Below are 18,024 nucleotides of genomic sequence, written 5' to 3'. Positions count from 1 at the left end.
CCATGAAACAGGAAAATAATCCTAGTGTCAGAAATATAAAATGTTGTCCTTGCCTGGTAGCCTTTGGAAGATCCACCTCTTTGGGATGGCAGTAGGGAGGTGTGCTCTCCTGGCAGCACAGGGTGCCTGGGGCCCTTGCTGGACAGGAGAATTCTGGAAAACAACCTCATTCCTGTCTTCAGCATATCTGACAGGCCCAGAGGAGAAAGCCTGAAATAGAACTGGCTGCCCTTAACCCTCCACGGGTTCAAGAGAGCTGTTTGTCTAGCTCTGAATAACCCATTCTATAAAGAATATTCCGGGAATTTCCTTATGTGGCAGGGCACTGGACTGGGTGATTTCACTGGGCCAGAGGAGCTCTCCTCTCCATCCCCACCAGCAGAGACAAGAATTGGCACTATTCAGCCTTGAGGAAAGAATGTTGAAAAGATGGAAAGATCCTTGAAGGCATGAACGGCTATGACAAGGAAGGTGGGATACAGTTCATCTCTATCTCTGCTAGGCTTGGATAAGAGGGCATGAACTTTGAATATAGTCACCAGGACTTAGATTTAAAAAAGAACTTCCTGATAGAATTGAGATTCTATCAGGATAGAGGAAAGGAGCTGTAGAATCTATTTAGATCAGTGCTCTCCAACAGAAACATAATGGAGCAACATCTATAATTAAAGTTTTTTGTTTGTTTGTTTTGAGACAGGGTCTCACTCTGTAACCCAGGCTGGAGTGCAGTGGCATGATCTCGGCTCGCTGTAGCCTCTACCTCCTGGGCTCAAGCAATTCTCCTGCCTCAGCCTCCCAAGTAGCTGGAACTACAGGCGCATGCCACCATGCCTGGCTGAATTTTTTTTTGTAGCGACGAGATCTCACTATGTTACCCACACTGGTCTTAAACTCCTGGCCTCAGGTGATCCTCTTGCCTCCCAAAGTGCTAGGATTACAGGCTTGAGCCACCACACCCGGCCTAAAACATTTCTTACCTTTTTTTTTAAAAAAAAAGAAAACAAGGCTGGGCGTGGTGGCTCACGCCTGTAATCCCAGCACTTTGGCGGGTGGATCACGAGGTCAGGAGATCAAGACCATCCTGGCTAATATGGTGAAACTCTGTCTCTACTAAAAATACAAAAAATTAGCTGGGCGTGGTGGCACACACCTGTAGTCCCAGCTACTCGGGAGGCTGAGGCAGGAGAATCGCTTGAACCCAAGAGGCAGACGTTGCAGTGAGCCGAGATCGTGCCACAGCACTCCAGCCTGGGTGACAGAGCAAGACTCCATCTCAAAAAAAAAAAAAAAGAAACACATGAAATTAATTTTTATTATTACACTGTTATTATTATTATATTATTGTTATGTATTTTATTTAACCCAATAGATCAAAAATATTATCAATATGGGTCCAGGCACAGTGGCTCACGCCTGTAATCCCAGCACTTTGGGAGGCTGAGGTGGGTGGATCACGAGGTCAGGAGATCAAGACCATCCTGGCCAACATGGTGAAACCACATCACTACTAAAAATACAAAAATTAGCCAGGCGTGGTGGCGGGCGCCTGTAGTCCCAGCTACTCAGGAGGCTGAGGCAGGAGAATCGCTTGAACCCAGGAGGCAGAGGTTGCAGTGAGCCTAGATCATGCCACTGCACTCCAGCCTGGGCAACAGGGTGAGACTCTGTCTCAAAAAAAAAAACATCAATATAAAGTAATGCAATCAATTAGAAAATAATTCATGAGATGTTTCACATAGTTTTTTGTATTGTTTTCAAAATCCGGTGTGTGGTTTATACTTGCAGCATATCTCAGTTCAGACTGGCCACATCTCAAGGGCTCAATAGCCATATATGTCTAGTAGTTATTGTATCAGACAGCATGAGTTTAGGATCACCAATAATTGTCTGACACCCAGTGGTAAATGCAAGGTGTGGTCTGGTTTTATCTAAAGACAGAAAGTGTTTTAGGAGGCCTTTGTGCCTGAGGGCTTATCAAGCTGGAAGGCCAAGAGAATCTTCCTTTTTAAGCCCTTCTCTGCCCCTTCATCACTGCTAGAAATACAAAAAAACCAGAGCCCTCTGGCGAGTCTGAGAATGTACTCAGTGATACTCCATGTTCTCCGTTCTGTAGAGGGAACGCAGGCTCTGGCAGCCTAACAGATTCAGTGGGATGGGCACTGTGCCAGGGTGATTAAGCAGGGGGATCCAGGACAAGGGCTTGGTCGTGGTATAGAAAAGTTAACCCTATTCTCTCCACAGCAAGGGACGATGTTCTGCACTGCAGCCAGTCTGCTGTCTTGCAGATGTGAGTGACTGGCCATAGGAGGAGATGGGCCTGACAGAGGGGATGGAGAAAGGCCAGTCCACCCCCTTGCCCCAGGCGGGTTTGGGGACATAAGGAGGACAATCCCTGACTACCCTGTCTTACTTGCACTCTTCCCTCTGTCTGTGGCAATCCTCCAGGTGTCTGCATGGCCCTCTCCATAGTCACCTATGCATAAATGTCATCGCTTCTAAAAGAGCCACTCTGCCCAGCTCAACTCCATCACTTTCTATTCTTGCCCTTTTATTTCCCTTTTTCTACAAAAAAAAATTGTATTTGGATTTTATTTAGAATTTTATTTATTTTGAGACAGAGTCTTGCTCTGTCGCCCAGGCTGGAGTGCAGTGGCGCGATCTCAGCTCACTGCAGGCTCCGCCTCCCGGGTTCACGCCATTCTCCTGCCTCAGCCTCCCGAGTAGCTGGGACTACAGGCACCCGCCACCACGCCCGGCTAACTTTTTGTATTTTTAGTAGAGATGGGGTTTCACCGTGTTAGCCAGGATGGTCTCGATCTCCTGACCTCGTGATCCACCTGCCTCGGCCTCCCAAAGTGCTGGGATTACAGGCACCCGCCACCACACCCGGCTAATTTTTTTTTGTATTTTTAGTAGAGACGGGGTTTCACCATGTTGGCCAGGCTGGTCTCGAACTGCTGGCCTCAGGTGATCCACCCACCTCGGCCTCCCAAAGTGCTGGAATTACAGGCATGAGCCACTGCACCCGGCCATCTTTATGAGATTGAACCTACCTACTTATGAACCTGGTAGATCTCGCCATTTTTTTTTTTTTTTTAGATTCAGGGGGTACATGTGCAGGTTTCTTAGAAGGGTACAGTGCATGGTGCTGAGGTTTGGGCTTCTATTGATCCTGTCACTCATAGAGTGAACACAGTACCCAACGGGAAGTTTTTCAGCCCTACCTCCTCTCTTTCCTTCCCTGCTTCTGGAGTCCCCAGTGTCTATTGTTCCCATCTTTGTGTCCATTTGTACTCATTGTTTAGCTCCCGCTTATAAGTGAAAACATGCAATATTTGGTTTTCTGTTTCTGTTTTAATTTGCTTAGGATAATGTCCTCCAACTGCATCCATGTTGCTGCAAAGGACACGATTTTGTTATTTTTTATGGCTCCATACTATTCCATGGTGTATTTTCTTCAGCACTTACCACCACCTGAGGTTATAAATTTAGTTGCTCATTATCTACCTTCTCCATTAGAATGTGAACTCCATGAGGGCAGGGACCTCATCTGGCTCTCCACTGTACACCCAGGGCCTAGCTCAGTGTCCAGTACATAGTAGGTGCTCAATAACTACTTTTTTCTGAATGAAAAAAACTTCATTCAGAGAAGAACCAATGCAGTGAAGGAGCCATATTTCTTACTTTCATTTTTTCTCTCAGCATTTCTGAATTTAGATCCATTCACTTCAGAGAATAACAGACATTTTCCAAGTGTCTTGGACGAGAATATGCTCACTTCTTCTACTCCTAACAGTTCAGAATGGCTTAATCTTCCTGAATAGTTGGATGAAGTTTCTTCCCCCTCTGTCTCATTATTAGAGACCAATGGAGTTATTCTTTGTTGATTAATTAATTGTGTTTTTTTTGAGCCGGAGTTTCACCCTGTCACCCAGGCTGGAGTGCAATGGCGTGATCTCGGCTCACTGTAACCTCTGCCTGTCAGGTTCAAGCGATTCCCCCACTTCAGCATCTGAGTAGCTGGGATTATAGGCATGCGCCACTATGGCTGCCTAATTTTTGTATTTTTAGTAGAGACAGCATTTCACTACATTGGCCAGGCTGGTCTCGAACTCCTGACCTCAAGTGATCCACCTGCCTTGGCCTCCCAAAGTGCTGGGATTACAGGCATGAGCCACTGTGCCCAGCTAAATTGTTTTTTTGTTTTGTTTTTTTAATTCTCTGTTAGGTAAAAAAATTATGAGGGGAGGAAACTGAGGTGTCATGGGCAAGGCCAGGCAACTCAGCCAGCCTCACAACATTCCCCACATTCTTCACTATCATAGCAAAGGGGTGTCTACAGTCCTGCAGAAAGGTCTCAGAGCTTTATATTGCTAGAACAATATATCCCATTCTTCTGGCAATCTGGGGGAAGGGCAGAGACTATGCCTTGTATTTACAAAGGAAGAAACCAAGAAACACAAAAAGGCAAGAGGGATTCTCCTTACTGCTGAGTTTGCCCTGAGATGGTAGTGAGACAGTACTTGCTTGAGTTACAGAACACAGGGGCCAACTCTCTTCCTACTCCACAGCTACATTCCAGAGAATGGCATTTTCGGAGCACAAGTGGTTTCCAGGGCCAGGCAACAAAGGACTTATCAGACTAACTGGAAAAGAGAAGCTGATGTCCTCAAACCCACTCCAAACTCCAAACTCCAAACTCCAAAGTCTCCATTCTATGCCCCAGGCACATTTACTCTTCCCTGGGGTGCAGTGTATAGACCTGAGCTCACTTGAGAGCCTGGGACAGCCCATCCATGTTGGCAGGCTGGCTCCCTAGAGCCATCTCATCCTTGTGAGTTGATAATTTAGCACAACTCCCCCAAAGGATGCATTAGTAAAGGACTCTTGAAGATGCTGAAGAATTTTCAAACCAAAGGAATGAATTGCTAAGAATAAAGTAAGTTGGAGGAGATGCTTTTCAGCTTGGGGCCTGCCCAGCATCACGCTGTGTCTCACTCAATAATCTATCAATTATAGATTATAGTTAATCCTGTTGAAATGACTACAGGAACCCAGCAAAACATGCCAGAGGATCCTCTTTGACCTCTATCCCAAGCAAACATATGGTGGTAATGGATGTCAAGACATGGGAGGGAGCTGGAAAGTTCCACTAAAGCTAAGTCTAAATGAAGGTGGGCTCTGGGTGGGACAAATCTTGAGAGATAGCATCCTATTGCAGTTTGGTTTTCCTTCCGTGTTTATCATCTCTATCAGTATTCTCCTTTAGGCACAGTGTAAATTGAATAGAACTTGGGAGAGAGAACACAAGGACTGGACTGCTTGCTCTGCTATATCATAACTGAATCTTGGGCATATTTTCTAAGAATTTTTTTCTTTCAGAGACAGTGTCTCGTTCTGTCACCCTGGTTGGAGTTCAGTGGTGCCATCATAGCTCACTGCAGCCTCGAATTTCTCGATTCAAGTGATCCTCCCACCTCAGCCTCCTGAGTAGTTGAGACTATAGGTACATAGTCACACACCTGGCTAATTTTTAATTTTGTTTTTTGTTTTTTTTGTTTTTTGTTTTTTTTGAGACGGAGTTTCACTCTTGTTGCCCAGGCTGGAGTGCAATGGCGCAATCTCGTCTCACTGCAACCTCCTCCTCCTGGCTTCAAGCGATTCTCCTGCCTCAGCCTCCCAAGTAGTTGGGATTACAGGTGTGTGCCACCATGCCCAGCTAATATTTTTTTTTTTTTGAGACGGAGTCTCTCTCTGTCGCCTAGGCTGGAGTGCAGTGGTGTGGTCTCAGCTCACTGCAAGCTCCACCTCCCGGGTTCACACCATTCTCCTGCCTCGGCCTCCTGAGTAGCTGGGACTACAGACGCCTGCCACTGTGCCCGGCTAATTTTTTTGTATTTTTAGTAGAGACAGGGTTTCACCGTGTTAGCCAGGATGGTCTCGATTTCCTGATCTCGTGATCCGCCCGCCTCGGCCTCCCAAAGTGCTGGGATTACAGGCGTGAGACACTGCGCCTGGCCATGCCCAGCTAATTTTTTGCATTTTTAGTAGAGACAGGGTTTCACCATGTTGGCCAGGCTGGTCTCGAACTCCTGACCTCAGGTGATCCACCCGCCTCAGCCTCCCAGAGTGCTGGGATTACAGACGTGAACCACCGTGCTGGGTCCTAAGACTTAATGTACTAGTTTCCTGGGGATGCCATAACAAAGTATGTATCACAAGCTTGAGTGGCTAAAACAATAGAAATCTGTCATCTTACAGTTCTGGAAGCTGAAAGTACAACAGGAAGGTGTTGGCAGGGTTGGTTCCTTCTGATAGCTGTAAGGTAGGGTCTGTTCCACGCCTCTCCCTGGCTTCTGGTGGTTTGCTGGTCATCTTAGGTGTTCCTTGGCTTGCAGATGCATCATCCCGAACTCAGCCTTCACGTGGCGTTCTCCCCATGTACATTTCTCTCCGCGTCCAACTTCCTCCTTTTAATAAGAGCGCAGTCATATGGGAGTAGGCTCATCCTAATGACCTCATCTTAACTTCACCATATCTGTAAAGGCCCTATCTCTAAATGAGGTCGCCTTCTGAGGTACTAGGGGTTAAGGGTACATTTGGGGGGTGAAGAAAACAATTCAACCCGTAACACTTTCTCTCCCTCTAAATGGGGATTAGAATACAGTATTTCTTCATATAATTGCAGTGGTTGTGAAAGTGTCTCAAAGAGGCTTGGTTCCTAGAAGCTCAGTAGACATGGGGTTTGTCCGAACGTGCATGTGCCTTGGAGCTGTCTGAGTCAGACTGCACCCTCAGGGAGCAGGGCTCAGGTGAGATAATCACCCTGTGAGTGTCCAACACAGGTAAACAGGTGCTTGGCCAATGCGTTTCTCTGATGGTGAAGAGGAAAGGCTGGAGAGAAAAATCTGCTGATAAGCCAGGGCTAGAAAAAGTCTGATACCAAGTGCTGGAGAGGATGTGGAACCTCAGGAGCCCCCGTGTGCAGCTGTCTGAGTGTGCACTGGTAAAAACACTCTGGCAATATGCCAAAAAGGCAAAGCTGTATATGGGATGTCCCAGCAATTCCACTCCTAGGTGTAGGTGTATACTCTAGAGAAATGCCTACATAGGTGCCCCAGGAGATGTGTGCAAAACTATTCATAGCAGCATTGTTTGTTAGACCTAAAAATGAAAAATAACCTACATTTCCTCAATGTCATGCATGCTTCTAGTGGAATACTATGTTACACAGCAGGTGAAGTCAATTAACTAGAGCCAGGCATACCGTATGGATGAATCTCACTAACAAACTATTAAGCAAAAAAGAGCAGATTGCAGAAGAATAAATACAGTGAGTAGGACAAAACCAACGACATATTGCTTAGAATGCATATGTAAGTATTTGCATAAAGAATATAAAGAAGTCTGGGCTTGATGAACACCAATTTCAGCAGGCGGAAGTGGAAGAGCACAGGGAGCTTCAACAGCTTATTTTTTAAACTGGTGATGAGTGAAGAGTACTGGTTATCTTATTCTTTATAACTTCTGTATATTTGAAATACAACACTTTTTAAAGAGCCAGGACTTGAGGAGAGTCATAGAAAGGAGACAGATGCCAGGGACAATTGCTACTTGTGGGAAGATTCAGAGTTGTTCCTGCCATTCCCTGGAACCCAGAATCCAGAGTAATTAGTTAAAGACTCTGACATCTGCTAGGTGGGAGGCAAGAGACCTAACAAGGTAAGGCTAGGGGGATGAGAGGAGGGAAGGACGCTCTCATGCTGCCCCTCTCTGATCTGAACCCAGTTACTGGCCTGCACGCCAGCCCTGGGCTGCAGAGAACACCAGGGGAAAACAGCTGGGCAGTCCTGGGAAGCCTGGGAGGGATGCAGAGGAGGGCGGGGGCCACACACACTGGGAGGTGCACTAAGGCTGCTGCCCCCACACAGTGACAAGCGCTTCCTCGCAAACCACCTGGCACGGGCACCCTGACAGTTTACAGCACTGTCTCTCACTCTCCTTCTCTCTCACACACACACACACACACGCCCCACCCACCGCCCGCTCTGACCAGGACCCCAGCGTTGGGGACGCGGCCAAGTCAGCCAGCTGTGGGCCCTGCCAACCCTCCCTCTCTTCTAGGACTGGGTTTTTCCAGCCGGAGTCTCACTCCCTCTACAGCAATCTCGGGAAATTGGAGACTGACGCGGCTGCTCCTGCACGTTATTTATTTTTCCTCTTTCCCTCCCGCGGAGACCCTCCTGTTGGAAAGAGAGCTGCAGCACGGGACGGAGACCGGCAGGAAGAAGCAGAGAGGACTCGGTGACGCCCCCCACCACTGAGCAGCCCCTGGCCCACTCCTCCAGCAGGGGCCATGAGCACCAAGCAGGAGGCCAGGAGAGATGAGGGAGAAGCCAGGACGAGGGGGCAGGAGGCACAGCTTCGAGACCGAGCCCACCTGAGCCAGCAGCGCCGGCTCAAACAGGCCACCCAGTTCCTGCACAAGGACTCGGCCGACCTGCTCCCGCTGGACAGCCTGAAGAGGCTCGGCACCTCCAAGGACTTGGTGAGGCATCCCCCCTCCCCCGCCAGCGTCCCCTGGCCCTTTCCTTCCACTTCCCAGATCCTGAGCAGGAAAGGCAGGACCAGAAAGTGCAGACCCTCAGCTTTCAGGTCCCGCTCCCTTGCTGAGATGGGGAGAGGTCATCCTGCCAACTCGAGGCTCTTCACTGGGGATGTTCCCATGGTTTGGTGGCTCTGAGGAGTCCTATTCTCATTGCTCGGCTTCCCTGCCTTTTTCCTCTAATGGCCCCAAACCTGAGGGTGGTAAGGAGCTAGGCTGCTTAGGAGTGGGGGCTTACAGGAACACAGGAACCCTCTAGAGTGGTCACTTACAACCGGGAGGGCCTGGAGGACTGGCCAGTTTAGGGTTGTGACTTCCTGCTCCCCCCGAACCACAGGTTCCCTCCACCTGTCTATCCACTTGTCCTTTCTCCTCAGAATCAAAACGTCGGGGGGTCTCCATCCTTCCCAGGGGATCAGGGTTTTGTGTGGCTCTTGCCAGGGGCCCCTGGCTGCCTTGAGTGCTGCTCCCCCCACTCCTGGGTGGAATGGACCTTCCAGGCTCCTCTCCTCCCATCCGTCTGCAGCAGCTTTGGCCTCAGAGGAATGGGGCAGGGGAGTAACAGTGAGGATGTGAGTGGGCTGGGGACAGATTCAGGCATTCCCCTCTGAGAAGCAGTGCTGACAAGCGGGGCTGCGCAGCCCCTTCGCTTGGGATCAGATCCTGGCTCTGCCATTTACTAACTTGTGCAATTGACTTTACGTCTCTGTGCCTCAGTTTCTTCATCTGTTAAATGAGAATCAAATCAATCATAGGATTGCTGGGAGAGTTGTTAGAGCTAATATATTTAAAGCACTTAGAACAGTGCCTAATAGCAGGCACTATCTAAATGCTCTTATTATTATTCCCCCAGCTATTACTCCATTTAGTCTGAGAAATATTCCTGGCCTCTGACCCATGGAAGAGAGGAAATCCTTTGTAGAAAGGCTTGGGAGCAGTTGGTTCCCTGTCCCCTCTCCTAGTCTGAGAAGAGGTACTCAACCAGGCTGTACTGAGAGGTTGGAAGCATGTCTGCAGGCCTGCGCTCCACCAACTGTTTCTCCCCGGAAACCTGAAGGCCAAGGCAGCGCCTCGTTGCCTTTCCCTACTTAGCGCCACCTTTCCAGACTCCTCTCGGCCTGGGTTGCCCCCACCAGGACCACAGCCCAGAGGCCTGGCAATTCCCTAGCTCCCAACGAGAAAAGGGATTGCACTGAGACTTAATTCAGGGAACTGCCAGGGGCTTATTCCTACTTGCAGCGGCAGCAAGCATAGCTGAAAAACAGGGATGGAGCAGGGAAGCGGGTTCTTTGGCTCTCAATGGCTAGAACCTACTGGGGACCATCCTACATCTGTTTGGCCCCAGGAGAAGGTGCTCTACTGACATTGCCATCCCGGAATGGCAGGTCCCACCTTCTGATGAGAAAGTCCTGGGCTTTTCACCTCTCCCCTCTGCCTAGGATATCCCCAATTGATCTCTAGCAGTTACCTCCTATGGCTTTGGGAGCAAAGGCACAACAGGTAGGGAAGACCCCATTGTCTCCCTCCCTGGGATGGCTGTGGAGCAAACTGCACACCAGTGGGAGGGGCCTGAAGCCTGTGTCCATCGTGGGAAGGTGGAAGATGGGAAGTGCAGAGCCAGTCTCTCCAGCCAGTCCCAGAGCTCACTGAACTTTTCCCAGCACTGGGTCTCCTGCTGGCAGCCTTGCTGCCAGGAGCAATCCCAAGGGCCTCATTAATCTAAGGGTAGAAAAACAATCCCAGGCTCCCAAGGAGAGAGGGCAGGTGGAGAGGTGCATAGAGCCTGGGGGAAGAGTTAGTCTACAGCAAGCATTTATTGAGTGCCTACTAGATGCTGAGCCATGCCCTGGGATATAAAAATGAGTGAGGTAGACTCAAGGGCTCTCCAGCCTAATGGGGGAGTAAAATCCATACATAACATTTGTGAGAAGCATGGCAAAGGGAGCTAAGACAAGGGACCCCAGCTTGGCGTGTATGGAGAGAGGAGCATGAAGAACTCAGAGAGGGTATCCTGGAGAGAGTACATCCTGCATTACAGGATGTACACGGAATCTCAAACTTAAGATACAACCTCTCTCTCAAATAAAGTGTGTTAAGCCAGTCATCCAGTCTAGCCTCGAGAAGAGTGAGGAAGAGGAGTTTCAGGAAGAGAGGAGAGAGGAGACAGGAGTGAAGACATGGAGGCAAAAAGCAGCCTGGTATGAGCGGTGTTCCTGGGGCCCATAAACAAGAGTGGCAGGGAAGGAGGCACGGCCCGTCATCTGGGCTACGGATCACCTTCAAAAGCTTGAGCTCTATCATGCAAGCAATGCGGGGTAGGGTGGGGGGTCTTTGATGCATTTTAAATAAGAGAATACATGGTTAGTTTCATGTTTTACTTTGGTGCTTCTCAAACTTTAACCTGCACATGAATCACCTGGGGATCTTGTCACAATGAAACATCTGATTCGGTAGGTATGAGAGTCTGCATTTTTAAGAGGCTTTGAAATGATGTTAGAGTTGCTGATCTGAGGACCACATTTTGGAGTAGCAAGGTTTTTAGCTTCCAGTCTGAAGCTCCAAGCAGATGTATTTGAAAGGTAACAGGTCTGGAGACAGGTTATGAACTTAGGAAGGTGTTGCAAGGATCCAAGAGAGCTGTGGGGAGTCTGGAACACAGGCAGTAACAGGAAGGATGGAGGCCAGGTGCTGTGGCCTACGCTTTTGGTCCCAGCTGCTCAGGAGGCTGAGGCTACAGAATGCCTTGAGCCAAGGAATTAGAGTCCAGTCTGGGCAGCATAGCCAGATCCCATCTTGAAAGAAAAGAAAAAGAAAGGAAAGAAAGAAGAGAGAGAAAGAAAGGAGGGACAGATTGATCTACACAGGAGGCAAAACTTACAGAATTTGGGAAGCGGCTGGATGGAATGGGAGTGGCTGTAGATGACGGACAGGTCAAAGATGACTCCCAGCATCCTAGTTCTTAAGAGTTTTGTTTGTTTGGTTTTGTTTTTTTGAGACAGTCTTGCTCTGTCAAGCAGACTGGAGTGCAGTTGTGTGATCTTGGCTCACTGCAACCTCTGCCTTCTAGGTTCAAGTGACCATCACACCAGCCTCCCGAGTAGCTGGGACTACAGGCACACGCCAATACGTCCAGCTAATTTTTGTATTTTTAGTAGAAATAGGGTTTCACCATGTTGGCCAGGCTGGTCTGGAACTCCTGACCTCAAGTGATCCACCCACCTCGGCCTCCCAAAGTGCTGGGATTACAGGTGTGAGCCACCACGCCTGGCCTAGTTCTTGAGTTTCTTACTGTTTTTCATCACACCACCAACCCTGGGATCTGAAGCCCACTGAAGGATGAGGTCAGAGGGGAAGAAAAAAAAAAAACCTCCTAGTTAAAAAAAAAAATGTAAGTTTGAGACAAAACTTCCCCCAAGCATACTAATTCCTGAAATGTCCCTTTGGCTACTAAGTCAGTTTAACGGAGAATGGACCATTCTCCTTTTTCCATTTCTTCACTGCTGAGCAATCTATGGGTGTCCAAGGAAAATGGCATGATTTGATACTGGGGCTTACTCTGCTCTCATTATCTGGGACCCTAGGGTAAACTCCTAGGGTAAGGCTCAGGTCTGGGGTGGGGTTGGGGGAGCATCCTGGGATATCTAAGTGGGGTAACTGAGCAGCCTGGATACCTGGGATTAGAACTGCCTACCTTCATTGTTTTGTGATGGAGCCAGCAGCCGCACAGTGTGGTCCAAAGACGCCTGGTGGAGGGAAACCCGAATTGGCTTCAGGGGGCGTCTCCCCGGGTGCAGGCCCTGATTCATGGCCAGGAGAGCAGGAGGAAGACCAGCAGGACCGAGATTCCAGCTCTTCTGGTCAACTGCAAGGTGAGAGGCCTCCCAGGGACACACTTTCATTAACAACCCTGCCTGCACTCACTTCACCCGCTCTCCTTTCTGCTCTGCCCTGATGGGAGAGGGAGGGAGGGAGAAAGGGCACCTCTCTCCCTAGCCTGGACCTAACCAGGATCCTCTACCTCCTTCCTCCCTGCCCCAACCCATGTCTCCTTGGTGCAACTCCATCTGTCACCACCAATACTCTGCCCCCTTTCCTTGGTCAAAATACAATCCTTAAATTAAGTACTCCTCAGTGTACTCTACACAGACAAATGGTGTGTGTGCATGGATAACGTAATTCTGGAAAAAACTCATGTGCTCTAAGGCACTGGCCCTGTAATCTCTGGAACCACTTAACCACTCAGTCACTATTGAACGTTTGCAATAAATTCCCACTGGTCCTCGGCCACCATCTTTGCTCTGTGCTTCTTCTACCTGGATTACTCTCTTCTTGCTCTCCAATCATTCTGGGTCCGCATTCTGCAAGTGAAAGCCCAGCTCAGATGCTACCTCCTCCCTGAAACCTTTTCTGATTTCCCCAGTAGGAAACAGCCTTTCCTCCCTCCCAACCTCTAAGGCATATTACTCATGTCCTTTTTAAAAAAAAATTTTTTTTTTTTGAGATGGAGTATCGCTCTGTCACCCAGGCTGGAGTGCAGTGGCATATCTTGTGTCACTGCAGCCTCTGCCTCCTGGGTTCAAGCGGTTCTCCTGCCTCAGCCTCCCAAGTAGCTGGGACTATAGGTCCACACTACCACGCTCGGCTAATTTTCTATTTTTAGTAGAGACAGGGTTTCACCAAGTTCGCCAGGCTGGTCTCAAATTCCTGGTGCTGGGATTACAGGCGTGAGCCACGGTGCCTGGCCCCTTTTTTTTTTTCAGATGGAGTTTCGCTCTTGTTGCCCAGGCTGGAGTGCAATGGTGTGATCTTGGCTCATGGCAACCTCCGCCTCCTAGATTCAAGCAATTCTTCTGCCTCAGCCTCCCGAGTAGCTGGGATTACAGGCAAATGCCACCACGCCTGGCTAATTTTGTATTTTTAGTAGAGATGGGGTTTCTCCAGGTTGGTCAGGCTGGTCTCGAACTCCTGACCCCAGGTGATCCGTCCACCTCGGCCTCCCAAAGTGCTGGGATTACAGGTGTGAGCCACCGCACCCCTTGACTTTTCCGTTCTTTTTTTTTTAGAGACAGAGTCTTACTCTATCACCCAGGCTGGAATGCAATGGTATGATCAGAGCTTACCGCAGCCTCAACCTCCTGGACTCAAGCGATCCTCCCACCTCAGTCTTCTGAGTAGCTGAAATTACAAGTGTGCGCCACCACACCTGGCTAATTTTTTTTTTTTTTTTTGTATTTTTAGACTAGCACGTTGGTCAGGCTGGTCTTGAACTCCTGGCCTCAAGCGATCCTTCCACCTTAGCCTCCCAAAGTGCTTGGATTATAGATAGGTGTGAGCCACAGCATTCACATCCTTTTATAGACCATAAAACTTTCTGCCATATAGTAGAGTTATATTTTACTTCCTTTAGACTCCTAAAGAATAGCATTCATTGATGTACCTTCTGGTAACATATCTTGTAGTAGATACTCAATGAATGTTTGGAATGAGAAAACGATTTGTGTGTATATCCAAGTGTATATCAAAATGTCTGTCTATGTCCCAAAGTAGGTGAAGTTGTCTTCCTTTGTTTCCAGTGGCGAACTTCTTGGTTACCCATATCTGAGTTTCCTAACAGGGGATTCCAGTCTTCTCATCCTTCCTCTATTCCTAACCTGGAGTTTTTGAACCAGGAGGCCATCAGACTCCCAAGGATTCCTCTAAACAAACAGGTCACCATTTCTCCATTTCTGGCAGATCTTCCCCAAACTTATGAACCCATCACATATAACCACTTTTTTTTTTCCATTTTATTTTTTGTAGAGACAGAGTCTTGCTATGTTGCCTAGGCTGTTCTTGAACTCCTGGCTTCAAGTGATCCTCTTGCCTCCAAAGTGCTAGAACTAACAAGCATGAGCCACCGCACCTGGCCCACTTCCTTTTTTGATTTATTTATCTGGGAGTTCTGCCCCTATTGTATGAGTCTCATAAAAACCAGTTTTTTTGTTTGTTTGTTTTGAGACAGAGTTTTGCTCTTGTTGCCCAGGCTGGAGCGTAATGGCGCGATCTTGGCTCACCACAACCTCCGCCTCCCGGGTTCAAGCGATTCTCCTGCCTCAGCCTCCTGAGTAGCTGGGATTACAAGTATGCACCACCACACCCAGCTAATTTTTTATTTTTAGTAGAGACGGGGTTTCACCATGTTGGTCAGGCTGGTCTTGAACTCCTGACCTCAAGTGATCCACCCGCCTCAGCCTTCCAAAGTGCTGGGATTACAGGCGTGAGCCACCGCACCTGGCCCCGATAAAAGCCAGTTTTAAAGACAGTTCATTTTCTCCACTCATTTCTAGAAGGGAATCATCAACGGGCTGGGAAACTGAAGGATCCAATTCCAACCCATTCTCCTAGGGACTCACTGATTCACCATGATCCCTCTTTCTTAGTGCCAGGACCAGCTGCTTAGAGTGGCCGTGGACACAGGCACCCAATACAATCGGATCTCTGCTGGATGTCTCAGCCGCCTGGGGTAAGACAGTGGCCCAAACAAGCAAATGGGGGACAGGGTTTCTTTTTGGGGTGATGAAAATATTCTCAAATTAGATAGTGACGACAGTTGCATATTTTATCTCAATAAAGCTGTTATTTAACAAAAGAGTGGCTAGAAGACTCTGGCAGAGAAGGCAAGGATTTAGACCCCACGTGAGGTCAGGGGTTGGAGGTGAACCCATAGTAGAGAGGGACACTTGCTGATTAATGGGGTGGAGCCCTCTAGGGGCTGTGGTAGCCATAACCCTTGCTTCCCAACCACAGGTTAGACAAAAGGGTCCTAAAAGCCTCAGCTGGGGACCTGGTCCCTGGGCCCCCAACCCAGGTGGAGCAGTTGGAGCTACAGCTGGGGCAGGAGACTGTGGTGTGCTCGGCACAGGTGGTGGGTAAGTCCCCCCTTCTGCAACAGCCCTGGTGCTCGCCTCTCTCTCACCTTTCTCTTCGGGGTGGGGCAAAGGCCGAGACTTTCAGTCGCTGCAGCACAAGGAGTCCCCAGAGATGTTCTGACTATCCCCCATCTCTGTGCCAGTGTCCTCGGATCTGGGGATGGGGTGGGCAGAGAAGGAGCAAGGGCTGAGAGGAGGGCAGCAGTGACCACTGGGAACCCTCAGCCTCTTCTGTTTTCAAATTGTTCCTATAGATGTTGAGAGTCCTGAATTCTGCCTGGGCCTGCAGACTCTGCTTTCTCTCAAGGTAAGGCACCCACTCAGGGCCTGATCCAAAGCACTGGGAAAAAGTAGTAGAAGGCACAGGTGTGGAAGCCTGGACCGGGTTCTGATGAGAGTGACTTAGAGATGGGCAATTGCCCCTTTGCTTCCTTAGAGGTTCCTTACTTACCACCAAGTGAAAAATCAAGAGAACTGGGTCACCCCCTCCAACAGGAGTCTAGGGAAATGGGGATGGGGGAAGAGCAAAAGGCAGGTGGAAGCTGTGGGAAGTGGGAGGGGGAACAAAAGGAGCAGGCTGGGAGGCAGGTGACGGGCTGAGGTGACCTGGCATGACTGCTCTACACCCCACAGTGCTGCATCGACCTGGAGCACGGAGTGCTGCGGCTGAAAGCCCCGTTCTCAGAGCTACCCTTCCTGCCTTTGTACCAAGAGCCTGGCCAGTGACTGCTGTCTCAGTCAGTCCCCAGAGGGAAAGACCTTGCCTTAGCAGAAGAGGCGTGTGGGGAACGTGGGCTCTTGGAGCCAGGTAGCTGGGGACTACGGTGTCTGCCCTTTCAATCACCACCCTGATCCCTGCTGTCCCATTTCCCCCAGCTGGCCACATTCCTCTCTGCTTCTCAGTAGCTGTCTTACTCCCCAGGAGGAGTTTTCACTAGACGGCCCATGATGCCAGGATTCTGATTCATTTTCCTCCCAAGAAAAGCAAAGCCAAATCAGGACCACAGATAGGAACCTAAGCAAAATGGGGTGCCTGCTTGGGCTGGGTCGAAGGCTCTGCTGACTGCTGTCCTTGCCCACCACCCAATACCACCCCAAACACAACTCAACTTCCCATACCACCATGTCTCTCACCACACCTTCTGGGGCTCATTATCTCCCACAACTAGACTGCCATGCTTCACCAACCTACGTCCCTGGACCTCCTGGTGTCTGCCTCTCGGATTCTGTGCACATCTGCTCACAGTTGAGTCGGGGAAGAAACATCAGCCAGAATTCAATACAACAAAGAGTGGGAGTTAGTATAGGAATGTCCATCTCATAAGGCTGAGAGCTTTTTTTTTCTGGGGCTGCAAATGTCTGAAGCCAGTTATTGTTTGATTACCCTGTGCAAAACCTTGGACATACTTCTGCTAACGCTAGGTATTTATCCTTCTCCATTTGCTTTTTGTACCCACCGAGCCCCTGAACTTTGGGTGTGTGTGTGGAAGAGCCTTGTAGAGAACTGCTCCTATGAGGTAGACAGGATAGTGAGGTTGTCACCACGCAGACTTAACCTATTCAGTATTCTTTCTGATTTCTAGAACTATCCACCTCATTAGGCCTTCTTGCTATCCCCATCTCTAGTCTCTTGAGCTTAAGCTTGCGTTGTCCTGGAATCAGTGGCTTTCTCACCCCCTGCCAGGCTTTGCCAAAGCAAAAAGACAGAGGCTTTTTTGAACTCACTGTGAAGAGAACCTGAACCTTAAGATGCCAGACCCCTGAGAGTCTTTCTGGCTGGTTTGAGTCTCTCAAATCATGGATTAGGAGTAAAGAAAGAGGCCGGGCGCAATGGCTCATGCCTGTAATTCCAGCACTTTGGGAGGCTGAGGCAGGCGGATCACTTGAGGTCAGGAGTTTGAGACCAGCCTGGGTAATATGGCAAAACCCCATCTCTACTAAAAAATACAAAAATTAGCCAGGTATGGTGGTGCACACCTGTAATCCCAGCTACTTGGAAGGCTGATGCACAAGAGTTGCCGGAACCTGGGAGACAGGGGTTGTAGTGAGCCAAGTTCGTGCCACTGGATTCCAGCCTGGGTGAAGGAGTGAGACCCTGTCTCCAAAAACAAACAAAAAAGGAGTAGAGAAAGACAGTGGTGCAGCTAACCTGAACAAGGGAACCGGGACCCTTGGGCTGAAACAGAGTCTTGAGCCTGGGGTTGACTGGGTTAGAGAAGAACCGGGATGCAAGGAGCTGCCCGTGATACCTGGCCTGCCCTTTCTCAGCTGCCTCCCCTGCCCTCAGAAGGAACCGGGAGGCAAGAAAGCTGCCCGTGACACCTGGCCTGCCCTTTCTCAGCTGCCTCCCCTGCCCTCAGAAGGAAAGGAGAGGGCTCACTTATCACGTGTGCCATAGTACCTGGTCTCAAAATCCTAAAAGCTTTCCTCGCCCTCACTGCCTTGCTCCACAAGGTCCGCTCTCCTGGGTCTTGTGCTGTGCCTTTCCTTGTCTGCCTCCTGCTGCTTCTG

General features: G+C 49.3%; 2 protein-coding genes across 5 annotated transcripts in view; one reads left to right on the top strand and one right to left on the bottom strand.

The window, feature by feature from the left end:
- Window positions 1–18,024, bottom strand: part of ITFG2 (integrin alpha FG-GAP repeat containing 2) — a 48,550-nt gene that overhangs the window by 16,738 nt on the left and 13,788 nt on the right. For 2 of the 4 annotated variants that reach the window (XR_008511733.1, XR_010135619.1), the window contains exon 13: window positions 6,260–6,470. The gene's annotated coding sequence lies outside the window, so the exon portion shown is untranslated. Of the gene's footprint in view, window positions 1–6,259; window positions 6,471–12,296; window positions 12,349–15,560; window positions 15,668–18,024 lie in introns of all 4 variants that reach the window. The other 2 variants (XR_008511734.2, XR_008511735.1) reach the window with 2 other exon arrangements.
- Window positions 8,033–17,888, top strand: NRIP2 (nuclear receptor interacting protein 2). The gene is made up of 6 exons (XM_009247320.4): window positions 8,033–8,548; window positions 12,322–12,474; window positions 15,025–15,107; window positions 15,392–15,513; window positions 15,768–15,820; window positions 16,147–17,888. Exons 1-6 carry the CDS (start codon window positions 8,357–8,359, stop codon window positions 16,237–16,239), a joined length of 696 nt encoding a protein of 231 aa, XP_009245595.1. The 5' UTR covers window positions 8,033–8,356; the 3' UTR covers window positions 16,240–17,888.

This window comes from Pongo abelii, chromosome 10 (genome assembly GCF_028885655.2).
Source record: "Pongo abelii isolate AG06213 chromosome 10, NHGRI_mPonAbe1-v2.0_pri, whole genome shotgun sequence".
In the NCBI taxonomy this organism is placed as follows: Eukaryota; Metazoa; Chordata; class Mammalia; order Primates; family Hominidae; genus Pongo; species Pongo abelii.
The sequence above is the reverse complement of the archived record's forward strand: the minus strand, read 5'-3'. Positions and strand labels throughout refer to the sequence as shown.

Coding starts and splice junctions, on each gene's coding strand:
- NRIP2 (XM_009247320.4), top strand. CDS start 8,357: ATGAGCACCAAGCAGGAGGCCAGGAGAGATGAGGGAGAAGCCAGGACG. Junction 8,549..12,321: donor TCGGCACCTCCAAGGACTTG/GTGAGGCATCCC, acceptor TGATGGAGCCAG/CAGCCGCACAGTGTGGTCCA. Junction 12,475..15,024: donor CTCTTCTGGTCAACTGCAAG/GTGAGAGGCCTC, acceptor CCTCTTTCTTAG/TGCCAGGACCAGCTGCTTAG.